Below are 14982 nucleotides of genomic sequence, written 5' to 3'. Positions count from 1 at the left end.
CCTCAGCCTCCCAGAGTGCTAGGATTACAGGCAAGAGCCACTGCGCCCAGCTAGGATTTAGTTTTGACTAGAATGTCTATTCCTCTCAGAGACCAAAATTTAGCTTGTTGCATATGATGGAGCAATGTTTTCAATAAATGTACTGCAAACCATGTGTAATCCAACTCAATGAAAAAAACCAACTGAAATCTCAAGCTATTTTGAAACAGGAAGGAGAAAATTTGCAAATATAAGGTTCTCCCAACTAAAGCAGAGAGGGCAAAACAAATGAACCCTTTAGAAGGTATTAAAGAGGCTGTCACAATCTGACTGCCAAGCAAGCTGATTGTCAGTCCTCAAATGCCCTTGGTCTCTGCCTCCAATAAAAACAAATCATTTGTTCTAAGTTATAATAGTCAAGCCTGTAAATAAATATTTTTAAATTTCCCAAGCTGTACCTCTCCACTAAAAAAATGCTCAAAATTAAAAAAAAAAAAAATCAAAGTATTTTTTAGCTACTTTTGTCAAAAGGCTAAATATCTCATAAGGTCACAATATGCATGTTGGCCCTCACTTTATCACTCTATAACACACCATCTCTCAGGTTTTGCAATGACAGTAGGTACTAAGGCTTCCAGGCTCTCTTCAACACCTCCAATCTCCCCTTTCTCCAAAAACAAAAGGAAGAAGAAAACTACAAATCCCCATCTGCCCGCCCTACAGTTCCTGGGAAGCAATAGTCCTCCAATTGTTCCTGCTTAGACCCCTGAAGCCTGTAGAAGGAAATGGGGACAGCTGTGAGAGCGGGCGAGGAAGGACATCCGATAAGGGGAGAGGAAATGTGGATGAGCGGACCAACGGGAGAAGGGATATGGAGAGGAGGGGTCAGCGGAGATAAAATGGTGAAGAGGGGGTGAGAAGAAAGAGCAAAAAAACAGGGAGGAAAACGGAGAAAGGAGTAAAGATCACAGAACAGAGAAAAAGATAAAATGGTAGAGAAAAAGAAGGAAGGGTTAGGGTTAAAGTACGCGGAGAGGGTGGCAAAGTGAACGCGAAAAAGGCTGTCTGTCACTGGGGGTGATAAAAAAGGATGTCACTGGGAAGAAGGGAGATTAAGGGGTGTTACCTAAAGGGCTTCATCCCAGCAGGTGAATGGGATACGCGGGGAAGGAGGAGCTGGAAACCGAGCAGGCGGTAACAAGGGGCTGAGGGTGAAGGCAAGGAGCCTGAGGGGGACATCAGAGCTAGGGAGGGGCAGGCCCGAGGGGACTCGGGTGGCGGGAGGGGGCTAGGGTGGCGGGCGGCTGCGGCTTGGGCAGGCCTCGCTCCCTCACCATGGCTGAGCCGGCCTGGTCCTCGGGCATGCAGCCTCTGTCCTGGGTGCGGCGGCGGGCCGGACCGGAGCCCGCCCCCAGGCTGAGGCGGCGCTGGGGCTCCAGGAGGCTCCGGCGAGCGGCGGCTCCGGGATCGACCCAGGCCTCGGCCTCTCTCCCTCAGAAGCTAGAAGTGCAGCAGCCGCAGCCGCAGCCGCAGCCCGTACTGGAGCGCAAACTCCGCCCCCGTAAGGCCCCGCCCTGGCTCGAGAGCCGAGCTTGGCCCCGCCTCCTCTCGCAATGCGCAGACTCCACTGAGGATTCCCGGCTCCAAACCCGACCTCTGGCGTCTCCCCTTTCCCAGGCCTTTAAGGGAGCCATACGCTTCAAATCCTCCTAAGCTCCCTTTAAAAATGAGGGGAGCTTTAAGCATTACGTCATGACCAAAGACTAGCGCACCCGCCCGTTTCAGTCACCTATAAACCCCTCTGTCACTTACCATCATTCTTTAAAATTTTAGTTTCTGGTTCACTGTCATTCATTACTACTATTGTCATAATTCTTGGTGATTTCAACATTCTCTTAGATGATTCTTCCAATCCTCCGGCCTCGGAGATTCCTCTCTGGGGATCATTCTTGCCTCAGCTTGTCACTCCCATCCTCATGTCTTAGATCTTTTCATTAGCACTATTTGTAACCCCTCTGTAATCTCGATTTTTATTCATCTAACCCTCCCACCACAGCCTCCTTCTTGTCTAGCCCACTCCCTCTGATAATACTCCAACTCCAAAAAAACTGTTCAACTCCGCTAAGACCCAAATTTATTGATCCTACTCAAATCCATTGATCCTACTACGTTTTTGCTATTCCTCCTCACACTGCCCTCGTGTCCTCACTTTCTTCCTTAAACAGCTTAGATTCTATTGTCCATGATGAAAATCATTCTCAGTATTCACCTTCATTTCTCCAGTCCTTCTGAGGAAACTCCAATCCTGAACCTGAAGCAAAATGGGGGAAGGTAGAGAAGAATCCCAAACCATACTGTCTTGTTGACTGACTCTCCCTAAATTTGATATCATTATTCTCAAAGGGACCCATAATGCTCAGCTGTACTACTACATTTCTCCAGTTCCATGCATTTTCCCACCCTCCTATATAACTATTTCACATCTTCCTTCTCTTCAAACCTCCAACATTTCCTCCCTCATCCTCATTTAACTGATAACTTGCTTCCAATTCAGTGAGAAAATGAAACAGAACATCTATGAGTTCCACCAACCGCCCCCCCCCGACTTCCAACCTACCTGTAACCCTGCTTCTATACTCTGCCTTCCTTTCTTTACTACAAGTGAATTATTTTTGTTTTATTTAATATCAAACCCTCCTCAGTTCTTCTCAAGAATCTGTGCTAAAAGATCTAGGGGGTTTTCCCCCAGTCACAGACCTAAATTTTTGTAAAATAAAATAAAAATTAATTACTAGAAAAAATGAAATTTAAAAAACAGACATACAAAAGGCAAGCCCAGATTTTTTTTTTACCTTCTGAACTATTTTCAAGTATACAATTTAGTGTTATTAAGTACATTCACTTTGTTGTGCAACCATCCCCACTGCGAAGCTCCAGAACTCTTTTCATCTTGCAAAACTGAAACTCTGTATCCATTCAACAATAACTTCCCATCCCTCTTCTCCCCAACTCCTGGCAACCACTGTTCTACTTTCTGTTCCTGTAAGACTATTCTAGATCAGACTTTTTATTATTAAATCCAATAGACATAAATTTTTTCTGTCATATTTTTATAAAAGTTTCAAAATATTTACTCTCAACTGCTGTGACAAACTGGTGACAAACCATTTGTAGAACATCACTAGTCCACAGATCACACTTTGAGGAGCACAAGTATGGTCATACCATTTTAGTTTCTCAGAGAATCTATCCAGCAATTCTCCTTCTCTCCTACATCACCATTTTTTGTTTTTCTTTCTCATGGTTATACAAACATGAATTTATTTTTTCCATCTTAAAACAAACAAACAAAAAATCCTCTCTCCACTCAGCTTGACCCTCCAGCTACTGCCTTGTTTCTCTGTTTTCCTTTACAGCAAAATGCCTCACAAAGGTGACCTGTACTGTACTCAATGTCTTGACTTCCTTTTTGCCATTTTCTGTGGGACGCTCTCCAATTAAACTTTTACCTCCTCCACACCACTGAAATGCTCTTGTCAAGGTCACCAGTGATGTCCATTTGCTAACACCAGTGAATTCTCAGTGCCCATGTTACTTGACCTACCAACAGCACCAAACACAATTCATCATTTACCCCTTCTTGGCTACTATAACATTCCACACTCCTGGTTCTCCTGTCTCACTGGCTGCTCCTAGTTTCTCCTCATTTCTCTGACCTCTAAATACTGCAGGGACCCAGGGCTCAACACTTAGACTTTTTTTTTTTTTTTTTTTTTGAGACAGAGCCTCACTGTGTTGCCCGGGCTAGAGTGCCGTGGCGTCAGCCTAGCTCACAGCAACCTCAAACTCCTGGGCTCAAGCAATCCTACTGCCTCAGCCTCCTGAGTAGCTGGGACTACAGGCATGCGCCACCATGCCCGGCTAATTTTTTTTATATATTTTTAGTTGTCCAGATAATTTCTTTCTATTTTTTTTAGTAGAGACGGGATCTAGCTCTTGCTCAGGTCTCGAACTCCTGAGCTCAAATGATCCTCCTGCCTCGGCCTCCCAAAGTACTAGGATTACAGGCGTGATCCACTGCACTCAGCCAACACTTAGACATTTTATCTTTTCCATTTATACTCTTTGATGATCTTAACCCATCACATTACTTTAAATATGATCTATATAGTGATAACCCCCAAATTACAACTCTACTATGAATTTCTGATTTATGTGTCCAACTGTCAACTAAATATCTCCCCTCATATGTTTAATAGGCTGGCTACTATTTTTCCTAGTAGTCACTCAATAGCCTTCCCCTCAAGTACTAATGGTCAGGAATAAACCAGGAAATAGTAAAGAGAATAAGGCCACGAATATTAGCTTAGACCAATCATGATTTACTCTCTGTCTGATCTGGGAGTCACTTTCCCTAAGCATTTGATGTTAGTGGAGGAAAATCACCATAAAAAATTAGGGTTTTGCCATCAAGAAAGAATGGAGCCACAGTTGATCTGTAATCAATGAAACAATAAAAAATTCAAAAATGCACCAAATTACATGGAAATCTAGTATAATAAAGATAGCATTTCAAATCAGTAAGAAAAAAGTGGAATCATATTTGGTGTTAGAATAACTGGATAAACATTTAGAAATTTTTAACTTGGATCTACACCTCACACTATTCACCTAGATAAATTTCAAATATATCAAAGATTAAAATGTGACAAAAAAATGAAACCAAAACATACTAGAAAAAACCATGGGAGAATTTTTCGTAATCCCAAAATGAGGAAGTTCTTTTTAAGTACATAACAAAACCTAGATGCCATAAAAGAAAAGATTGACAAATTCAGCTACATAGAAATGAAAGATGTCTGAAAGGCAAAAGCCACCATAAGGAGAGTCAGATGACAAATGACTACATACATATATTTCCATTTCATGTCATAGGAAAATGGGTAATTTTCATATTTATATACAGAGCTGAAATCAGTAAGAACAAAAACCCAAAGCAAAAAATGCACAAAAGATATGAACTGATAGTTCACAGAAAAAGGAATAGAAATGGCTCTTAAATGCTCACTCTAACTCATAATAAGAGAAAAGCAGGCCTGATGCAGTGGCTCACACCTGTAATCCTAGCACTCTGGGAGGCCACGGCGGGAGAATCACTTGAGCTCAGGAGACCAACCTGAGCAAGAGCAAAACCCCGGGGGGGGGGGGGGGGAACCACAAATTGTAATTTCTTTAAAATATTATATTTCACCTATCAGATTGGCAAAGATCTAGAAGAGTGATAAGACAGTCTGTGGTAGGGGTAGTGATGTTTAACAGGTACTCTCACATTTTTTTGGTGGGACTGTAAATTGGGATAACATCTATAGAGGATGATTTGTTGATGGTATTTATCAAATTTTTAGACCAGGTGTGGTGGCTCACACCTGTAATCCCAGAACTTTGGAAGGCCAAAGCAGGAGAATCACTTAAGACCAGGCATTAGAGATCAGTGTGGACAATAGCAAGAACCTGTCTCTACAAAAAAAAAAAAAAAAAAAACTTAGTCCAGCATGGTAGTTCGGCACCTGTAGTCCCAGCTACTCAGGAGTCTGAGGCAGGAGGATCACTTGAGCCCAGGAGTTTGAGGTTGCAGTGTGTTATGATGAGGCCTGGGCAACAGAGCAAGGACCTGTCTCAAAATAATAATAACAACAACAATAATAATAATTTAGAGCTACTTATTTTATAAGTGAAATTAATTTTTACCATGAGGAATGCCTTTATTGATGTTTTAATCTTAAGAGGTTCTATACAGTTTTTTATTCTTGTTGAGTTAATTATTAATAGAACCAGATCAATGGTTACTCAACATAAATTAGTGAATATAATCAACCTCTTTTGGCAAATGGAATTTACAACTTTAAGTGAACAAATATTGTTTTGTACAACAAAAATTCTAACAAATGTAATTTCCTGTGACAATTCACAATCTCAAGATTACAAATTGGGATTCCTTGGAACTATTAAAATAAACCTTTTGATGTTATTGGGAATTCAACTTTATAAGGAAGAATTTAGTTTAGTTTCTTTTTTTTTTTTTTTTCTTTTTTGAGACAGACTCTCACTCTGTTGCCCAGGCTAGAGTGCTGTGGTGTCAGCCTCGCTCACAGCAACCTCAAACTCCTGGGTTCAAGCAATCCTCCTGCCTCAGCCTCCCAAGTAGCTGGGACTACAGACATGTGCCACCATGCCCGGCTAATTTTTTCTATATATATTTTTAGTTGGCCAGATAATTTCTTCCTATATTTAGTAGAGACGAGGGTCTCGCTCTTGCTCAGGCTGGTCTCGAACTCCTGAGCTCAAACGATCCACCCACCTCAGCCTCCCAGAATGCTAGGATTACAGGCAGGAGCCACTGTGCCCGGCTTTATGAGGAAGAATTTAGAATAAGTGTATCTTTAACTTAAATTCAGTGATAAATGGTATATAGCTATGCACTAATCTTTCCTCTTATGCATGTAAACAGAAGTTAATGGTTAATCCAGTGCTTTGCTCTCTCAAAAACACTTGTGTCCTTTCAAAATTCCTGCTGTTGACATTTGTGCCCTTTGGTCTCAACCTAATTATAATTAAGACTGAATCTAAGGTATTCAGGGCTTACAATGTATTTCTCCAGAAAGTCAGTTGTTTTCAGAATTTGGAAGACTCCTTCATAATCTTAAATGTTAGCTATTATTATTATGAAAATATCAACTTTCTCTAGGAGGTACAGCCAAAAGCAAAGAGGGAATTGGGAAGCTACAGGAAGGTATTAATAGATTTCAGTTCAACAAAAGGAAGAACATTCTAAGAGTGACAACCATCACATATGGAACAGGCTACTTCTAGTCACCAGAGATGTGCAAAAAGGGGCTGATTGACAAAATGGTGCACATATGATAGGCAGGAGCTCTATAATGACTAAAAAAAATAGATTTGATGATTCTTAAGATTTTAATTCTAAAAGTCTGTGACTTGGCCAGGCATGGTGGCTCATGCCTGTAATCCTAGCACTCTGGGAGGCCGAGGCGAGAGGATCCCTTGAACTCAGAAGTTTGAGACAAGCAAGAGCGAGACCCCGTCTTTACTAAAAATAGAAACTTTTTTTCCACAACGCCGGGCATGGTGGCGCATGCCTGTAGTCCCAGCTACTTGGGAGGCTGAGGCAGGAGGATCGCTTGAGCTCAGGAGTTGGAGGTTGCTGTGAGCTAGGTTGACACCATGGCACTTGACTCAAAAAAAATAAAAAATAAAAATAAAAATAAATAAATAAATAAAAGTCGGTGACTCAAGAAAGTTAAAGGGGAAAAGGCAAAAAGCAAAGGATTAGGAGTTTTAACACAACTCACTGATTTCTGAGGCAGGATTTCCTGTTATTTTTAACATTCAGTGCCCTGAAACTTCAAGGGAGATCATTCTGAAGGTACTCTACCGTCTTTTGTGGACTGTGTTGAATAATTAAAAAAGATACCAAATTAAAAATAACCGAGCTCCTCCTTAACAATTTAATAAAGGAGAAAACAAACTTACTGAGTATGATGACATTTCAGCTGGCCACTCCCTGAACATGAGGTGCTGAGTTGCATTCCAACCACTCATCAGAACCCAAGACTCAGGGCAGAAGTTTCCAGTAAGTGTCTTCTATTGAAAGAACTACCTCCAGTTGGTGGGCTGGCTGCTCTGTATGTAGAGCTAGGCAATTTTTTTCACAGAGGGATTCTTTTTCAGGGTTGAAAGTAGCAATCCAGCTACTAACTCTGGCAATCCCTCACAAAGTCAGAGCAGACAGTTTTTTAGAAAGCAATTTATCAGCCAGCCTTACGACAATCCCTTGGGGCTTATGGAAAGGGTTATCCTACTTTATAGATAAGAAAACACAGACTCTGAGACAGGAAACTTCACAAGTCAGCAGTGGAAGAGCTCACTCTGACCCTAGAGCTCATATTACTACCTTATAGCCTTGGAGAGGACTGGAATTTTTCTCTGGGATGGGAAGGATTCAGTGAACAGGATGTCTTTCTAATGCAAAATTAATTTTCCACTATAGTGCACTGCAAATTTTAATGTCTGTCACATCACCTGGAGTGCTTATTAAAGCAGTTTGCTAGGTCCCTCCCCCAGAGTTCCTGATCCATTAGGTCTGGGTTGGGGTCCAAGATTTTGCATTACTAGCCTGTTCCCAGGAGATGCTGATGATGCTGGTCCTGGAAAACACTTGGAAAGTCAGTCTCTTACTCTATCTCTTCTTCCTAGTTTCTTCTATGAGATGCCAGAAGGCAAGTAAGGATAATTTGAGCAGAAAAACAAAAAAGTTTTACACCTCTCTAGACCTCTCTGCTTCTGAAACCCAAGTGTACCATCTCAGGATAAGTCTGAGGAACACTGTACCAGGAGTCAGAAGGATTGAATTCTAGTCTCTGGCTCTGACACTGGGGAGATATTTTTTGGTGATCTTTAAGGCCATTTGAAACTCTGAAATGCTGAGTCCTTGGGCAAATCTTTCCTGTCCATGGGGTTTGGTCTCTGTAAAATGTCCTGAGAGGGTACATGGTCAGGAGGGGTGATCGTCAAGCTCTCTACCAATTCTAACATGCTGGCTTTGTACTTATCTAGCCAGAGTCTTGATTTCTCTAGGTACCTATGCTCACGGTGGATAGGGAGTAGCTAATATCTAACATGGGCCACAAGAATTCTGAGAAATTAGAGCATACATGAGAAGTCCTCTTCACGTGAGGGCTCCGAAACCTCCTGGGGGACTGGTGAGAACTCCTGACTGTAGAATCTGAAATTATGTCTCCAGAGGAGAGAAATGTAGATTGAAATCAATTAAATGTCTTCTAGTCCTATCTTGATTAAAAAGGAGCAATGGAATGAGGGTTTCGTATGGAGAGAAGCAAACTCCTTGGACCTGTAAGTGCAGTGATATAAACCAAGCCTTCTTGTGTGACTAACCAGGCTGAGGCAAAAGTCTCCACTAAGATTACATTTTACCATGTTCTGTCTTTTATTGTAAGTTACAAGTCCTTCCTTTGGTTTCCTGACTTTTAATGTAAATAAAGTTAACTCCTAAAACTTGTAAACTATTATGTTACAGAGAATTACATAAATGCACAAAACATGTTTATTGTGAGAAAGATCATTACTTTGAGAAGTACGCCTGCAAATTATTCACTTAATCTATTAATATAAATGACCTCTCTAGTGTTGTCTTTTCCTTTTCCTTTCTTTATTCCCAACACATAGTGAAATCTCTGGAGGTAGAGAGCAGTTTGGCAGTTCAGTCTACTTTTTCCCCCGAAGTTGCTGCTTTTAGAATAAAGGTACCTCTAGCTATTTCTGATTCAAACATCAAGGTGAAGTGTATTACACAGAACAAGGAATCAAAGCCATTTGACACAGAGTTTAAAACTTTAGACCAAGGAGGGAAGATGAATGTTGCCCAAACTTCTGGTGTGGGTTAGGGAGAAGTATGTGCCCAAGGTAGACAAAGAAGTGACCATCAGGTGAAACATCCAAAAGTGTCGGGGCCATATTCTAAATCAACCATCTTTTTTTTTTTTTTTTTTGAGACAGAGTCTCACTCTGTTGCCCAGATTAGAGTGCCATGGTGTCAGCCTAGCTCACAGCAATCTCCAACTCCTGGGTTCAAGCAACCCTCTGGCTTCAGCCTCCTGGGCAGCTGGGACTACAGACCCATGCCAAGACACCTGGCTAATTTTTCTATTTTTAGTAGAGACAGGATCTTGCTCTTGCTCAGGCTGGTCTCGAACTCCTGAGCTCAAGTGATCCTCCAGCCCCAGCTTTCCAGAGTGCTAGGATTACAAGTGTGAGCCACCATGCCCAGCCATAAATCAAACATCTTTGTTACTGTCATCAACTGAACACATTCATAGAAGACCTTGGCACATGACCCAGTCCTTACTTTACCCGAGTAATTGTCAAAGTGTGATCTCCACCCTTGTATCAACATCACCTGGGAGCTTGTTAGAAATGCAAATTATTGGGCCACCAAGACTAACTGAATCAGAAATTCTGGGTGTGGGCCCAGTAAAGTGTAGTGTTTTTTTCCCCAGATAAAGGCTTGTTTCATTTGAATGATTGATCTACGTTATCACTGAGGCCACTATGCACAGACAAGAGAAGAGAAGAGCTGGGTGCAGTGGCTCATGCTTGTAATCCCAGGCACCTGGGAGGCTGAGACAGGAGGATCATGTGATCCCAGAAGTTCAAGGGTGCAGTGAGCTATGATCACACGGCTGCACTTCAGCCTAGGAGATAGAATGAGACCCTATCTCTAAAACAATAAAAAATAAAATAAATAAAAAAGAGAAGGGGAGCTTTATTTCTTGTCCTCTTCCTCCTTTAACAGAGTCTTGATGGTCTCCTTCTTAGCCTGGAGGTGCTCTTCACGCCTCAGCCTGGTTAGCTTGGACTTCTTTCAGGCCTGGTCTGCTTTCTGCTTGTGGATGTGCTACATGAGAATCCGCTTGTTTTTGAACACATCCCTATTCGCCTTCAGGTACTGGCTATGATACATGTGGTGGTCAATCTTCTTAGATTGACAGTATATTCTGAGCAGCTATCACAGAATCTTCATCCCCCTCTTTCCGGTTACCTATCTGACATTGGAGCATCGGCCATACCCTTTTGCTTACCTATGACTTTATGCCTGCTCTTCCAGCAAGTCAATGTGTTTTTCCATCATTGAGCCTGGGAATGGACAACAGTGGGCTTGGGGATGATCAGCTCATCTTTGATCAGCTTCTGGATCTGCTGATGGCAATTGGCATTGGTGATTTCACTGGTCTTATTGGGATCCAACAGACCATTTTTTTTGCCACAACGGAGGACACTGGAGGTGAGCCTCTTCTGAAGCCTGAGCACAATTATGGCTTCACCTGCAGCAGCAAAAGGGAAGTGCTCACTCTGGCCCATAACTGTGGGGTCTTTTTGTTGTTGTTTTATTTTATTTTTGAGACAGAGTCTCGCTCTGTTGCCCGGGCTAGAGTGCCGTGGTGTCAGCCTAGCTCACAGCAACCTCAAACTCCGGGGCTCAAGCAATCCTACTGCCTCAGCCTCCCGAGTAATAGCTGGGACTACAGGCATATGCCACCATGCCCGGCTAATTTTTTTTTCCATATATATTTTTAGTTGTCCAGATAATTTCTTTCTATTTTTTTAGTAGAGAGGGGGTCTCACTCTTGCTCAGGCTGGTCTCAAACTCCTGAGCTCAAACGATCCACCTGCCTCGGCCTCACAGAGTGCTAGGATTACAGGTGTGAGCCACCATGCCTGGCCTTTTTGTTTTACTTTTGAAACAAGGTCTTGATCTGCTGCCCAGGCTGGAGTACAGTGGCTAATTTTTCTTATTTTTTTAGAGATGGGGGTCCACCATGTTGCCCAGGCTGGTCTCAAACTCCTGGCCTCAAGGAATCCTTTTGCCTGGCTAGAATTACAAGCATGAGTCATTGTGCCTGGCCAGTAAACTGTTTTATTAATAACAAGCCTCCCAAGTGATTCCCATCGACACTAAAATTGGAGAGCCACTGGGCTATTGAAATCCTACAAAAATGTAGATGATTTCAACATTCATCTCAATGGCCCAGTCAGTTCTCTGGCCTGTCTGCTCCTTGACCTCCTTAATTCCATGACCCTCCCTTCCACTTCAGCCACTCACTATCACGGCTGCACCCTAGACCTTGTCAAACTAAAAATTCCTTCATGTCTGAAGTCCAAAAACATCCTACACACTCATCACAATCTTTATCTTTGTACTCTCTATGCTATCCCTGGATAGTGACAAACTAGGCCAGCCCTATGTTCTGATGAATCCAAAATTTTATGCTAGCCCAAATCTTTCTCCTAAGCTCAGATCTCATCCAATGCCAAATGCAGACTCCACCTGGATATCCACTGGTTATCTCATAGCAACAGACCCAAAGATTAACTCCTCATCTTTCCCCAAAACTTTCCCCTTCTTGTTCTCCCTATAGCAGAAGCAGACACCTACAGATGTGTGTGTGTGTGTGTGTGTGTGTGTGTGTGTGGATTTTTTTTGTTTTTGTTTTTTGTTGAGACGGGGATCTCACTATATTGCTCAGGCTGGTCTCAAACTCCTGGCCTCAAGCAATCCTCCTGACTCCACAGATGTGTTTTTAAGGATCACCTGGCCGGGCGCGGTGGCTCATGCCTGTAATCCTAGCACTCTGGGAGGCCGAGGTGGGAGGATTGCTCGAGGTCAGGAGTTCGAGACCAGCCTGAGCAAGAGCGAGACCCCCGTCTCTACTAAAAATAGAAAGAAATGATCCAGACAGCTAAAAATATATATAGAAAAAAATTAGCCGGGCATGGTGCATGGTGGCACATGCCTGTAGTCCCAGCTACTCGGGAGGCTGAGGCAGGAGGATTGCTTGAGCCCAGGAGTTTGAGGTTGCTGTGAGCTAGGCTGACACCACGGCACTCTAGCCTGGGCAACAGAGTGAGACTCTGTCTCAAAAAAAAAAAAAAGGGTCACCTGGGAGTTATCCTTCATACCTTTCTCTCCTTAATCCCATACAACCAAGCAATCACCCAAATTCTATCAATTTTACCTTCTGGAAGGTCATATGTAAGTTATTGATTTAGTCTTCAACAAAAGGTTTGCAAAGCTCTTTCCAAACTAAGAATTCTGTGGGTGATTTCTCAAATCTGTTTCCTCCTTCGCTATCTATATTCCTATTACCAGTGCATATCTTTAAGCTGTAGTATTCTTTTCCTTAGGCCACGGGTTCTCAATACTGACTTCACATTAGCATCACCTAGGAGCTTTCAAAACTATAAGGCCTGGGCCTACAACCCAGATAATCTAATTTAATTGGACTGGGTTAGGGCTCCAGTACTGGAGTTTTTAATTTTAAGTACTCCAGGTGCTAAGTCTAGGCTTTGAAGTAAATTCTACACTTTAACCTCCAGTACCCTCTAGAAGAATTTTTTTTTTTTTTTTTAAGACAGTGTCTTGCTCTGTAGCTCATTGCAACTTCAAACCCCTGGGCCTAAGCAATCCTCCTGTCTCAGCCTCCCCAATTAGCTAGGACTACAGGCATGCACCATAATGCCAAGATAATTTTTCTACTTTTTTGTAGAGACAGGATCTCAATATGTTGCTCAGGCTGGCCTTGAACTCCTGGCCTCAAGCGATCCTCCCACCTTGGCCTCCCAAAGTGCTTGGATTACAGGTGTGAGCCACGGTGCCTGGCCAATAGAAGAATTTTGAAAAGCTCTGGTCCTCCTCATATATTTTTAATTTGACATCTACATTTTTTTGAACCAAATATGGAATGCTTCATGAATTTGCATGTTATCCTTGTGCGGGCACCATGCTAATCTCTGTATCGCTCCAATTTTAGTATATGCCCAGCCGAAGGTAGCACATGACGTCTACATTTTAATTATCAGTTTAATAATTTCTTACTAAAACACTCTTGCTTTACTGTCTTGGAACATTCCCTAAGAAGCCCTACATACCCAAATCATTCCTTTCAATGGTACTGTAGACATTTTTACCTCCAGAGCAATACTCTTATAGTAATATAGTATTCAGGATAGGTGAAAGGTCTATCTTTCTTTTAAATGCGAGAAGACAAAAGCTATTATGAAAGAGAAGTAAAAGGTACGTTCTCAGGCAGATTAATTTTAGGAAAGAGTATACACATAAAAGTTGTGAGAAATGATTTCCTTAAAATTATTCATCCTTGTGTACCCTCTGGAAAGTCTTCATGAACCTCCAGGATTATGGCCTCCCCTGTTGGAAGCCTGCTCCTTAGAGCACTGCTGTAGCCTCTTCACTGGTCCCTCTGTCTCAAGTCTTTTTTTTTTTAAATATATAATTCACATGGCATAAAATGCATCCCTGTAAAGTGTGCAATTCAATGGCTTTTAGTAATATTTACAAAATTGTGCAACCATCATCACTAATCCTGGAAACCCATACCCAATAGTAGTCACTCTCTGTTCCCCTCTCCCCACCAGCCCCTGGCAACCATTAATCTACATTCTATCTCTGTGGTTTTGCCTATTGTGGACATTTTTTTTGAGACAGGGTCTTGGTCTGTCACCCAGGCTGCTCACTGACAGCCCTGAACTCCTGGCCTCCCTAGTAGCTGGGACTACAGGAATGTGCCACCTCATCCAGCCAATTTTTCTTTCTTTCTTTCTTTCTTTCTTTTTTTTTTTTTTTTTTTTTTTGAGACAGGGTCTCACTATATTGCCCAGGCTGGTCTTGAACTCCTGGGCTCAAGTGATTCTCCCACCTTAGCCTCTCAAAGTGCTAGGACTACAGGCATGAGCCACCATCCCTGCCTGTTCTGGACATTTAATATAAATGGAATCATAAAATATGTGGCTTTTTGTGTCTGGCTTCTTTCACTCAGCATTATGTTTTCAAGGCTCATCTATGTTGTAGTATGTATCAGAACTTCATTCCTTTTCATGTTGAATAATATTCCATTGTTTGGATGTACCGTATTTTGTTTATCCATTCATCAGGTGATGGACATTTGGCTTGTTTGCACTTTTTGGCTATCATGAATATTGCTGCTACGATAATGTATAGGCAAGTTTTTATGTGGATGTTTAATCTTCATTTCTCTTGGATATGTACCTAAGACTTGAATTGCTCAGTCTTTATTAGCTTTAAATTTAAATAAAGCTTTTATTTTATTAGCTTTAACTTTTTAATGAATTGCCAAACTGTTTTCCCAGACGGCTGCAACATTTTACATTCCCACTTTCCAATTTCTCCACAGCCTCATCAACGCTTGCCAATATTGTCCATATTTTTTATTATAATCATCCCAGTGGGTATAAAGTAGTATCTTATTGTGGTTTTAATTTTCATTTCCCTAATGACTAATGATGTTGAGCATCTTTTAATGTGTTTAAAAAGCTATCTTTAGTCTCAAACCTCTAATTCAACTCCCTTCTGATACCAAAATTATCTTTCTA

The 14982-nt window shown here is 41.9% G+C and overlaps 1 protein-coding gene and 1 non-coding gene across 3 annotated transcripts in view; both read right to left on the bottom strand.

Moving 5' to 3' along the window:
- The window catches only part of ZYG11B (zyg-11 family member B, cell cycle regulator), a 71610-nt gene extending 70126 nt beyond the window's left edge, over nt 1–1484 (bottom strand). For both annotated transcript variants that reach the window (XM_069477946.1, XM_069477947.1), the window contains exon 1: nt 1314–1484. In XM_069477946.1, coding sequence (XP_069334047.1) covers nt 1314–1343 — 30 coding nt within the window. In that variant the 5' untranslated portion in view covers nt 1344–1484. The remainder of the gene's footprint in view (nt 1–1313) is intronic.
- Nucleotides 1485–13305: 11821 nt separating this feature from the next.
- On the bottom strand, nt 13306–13407 carry LOC138391092 (U6 spliceosomal RNA). The gene has a single exon (XR_011234727.1). It is a non-coding gene; the product is annotated as a U6 spliceosomal RNA (small nuclear RNA).
- Nucleotides 13408–14982: the final 1575 nt, after the last annotated feature.

This window comes from Eulemur rufifrons, chromosome 8 (genome assembly GCF_041146395.1).
Source record: "Eulemur rufifrons isolate Redbay chromosome 8, OSU_ERuf_1, whole genome shotgun sequence".
NCBI classification, from domain to species: Eukaryota; Metazoa; Chordata; class Mammalia; order Primates; family Lemuridae; genus Eulemur; species Eulemur rufifrons.
The sequence above is the reverse complement of the archived record's forward strand: the minus strand, read 5'-3'. Positions and strand labels throughout refer to the sequence as shown.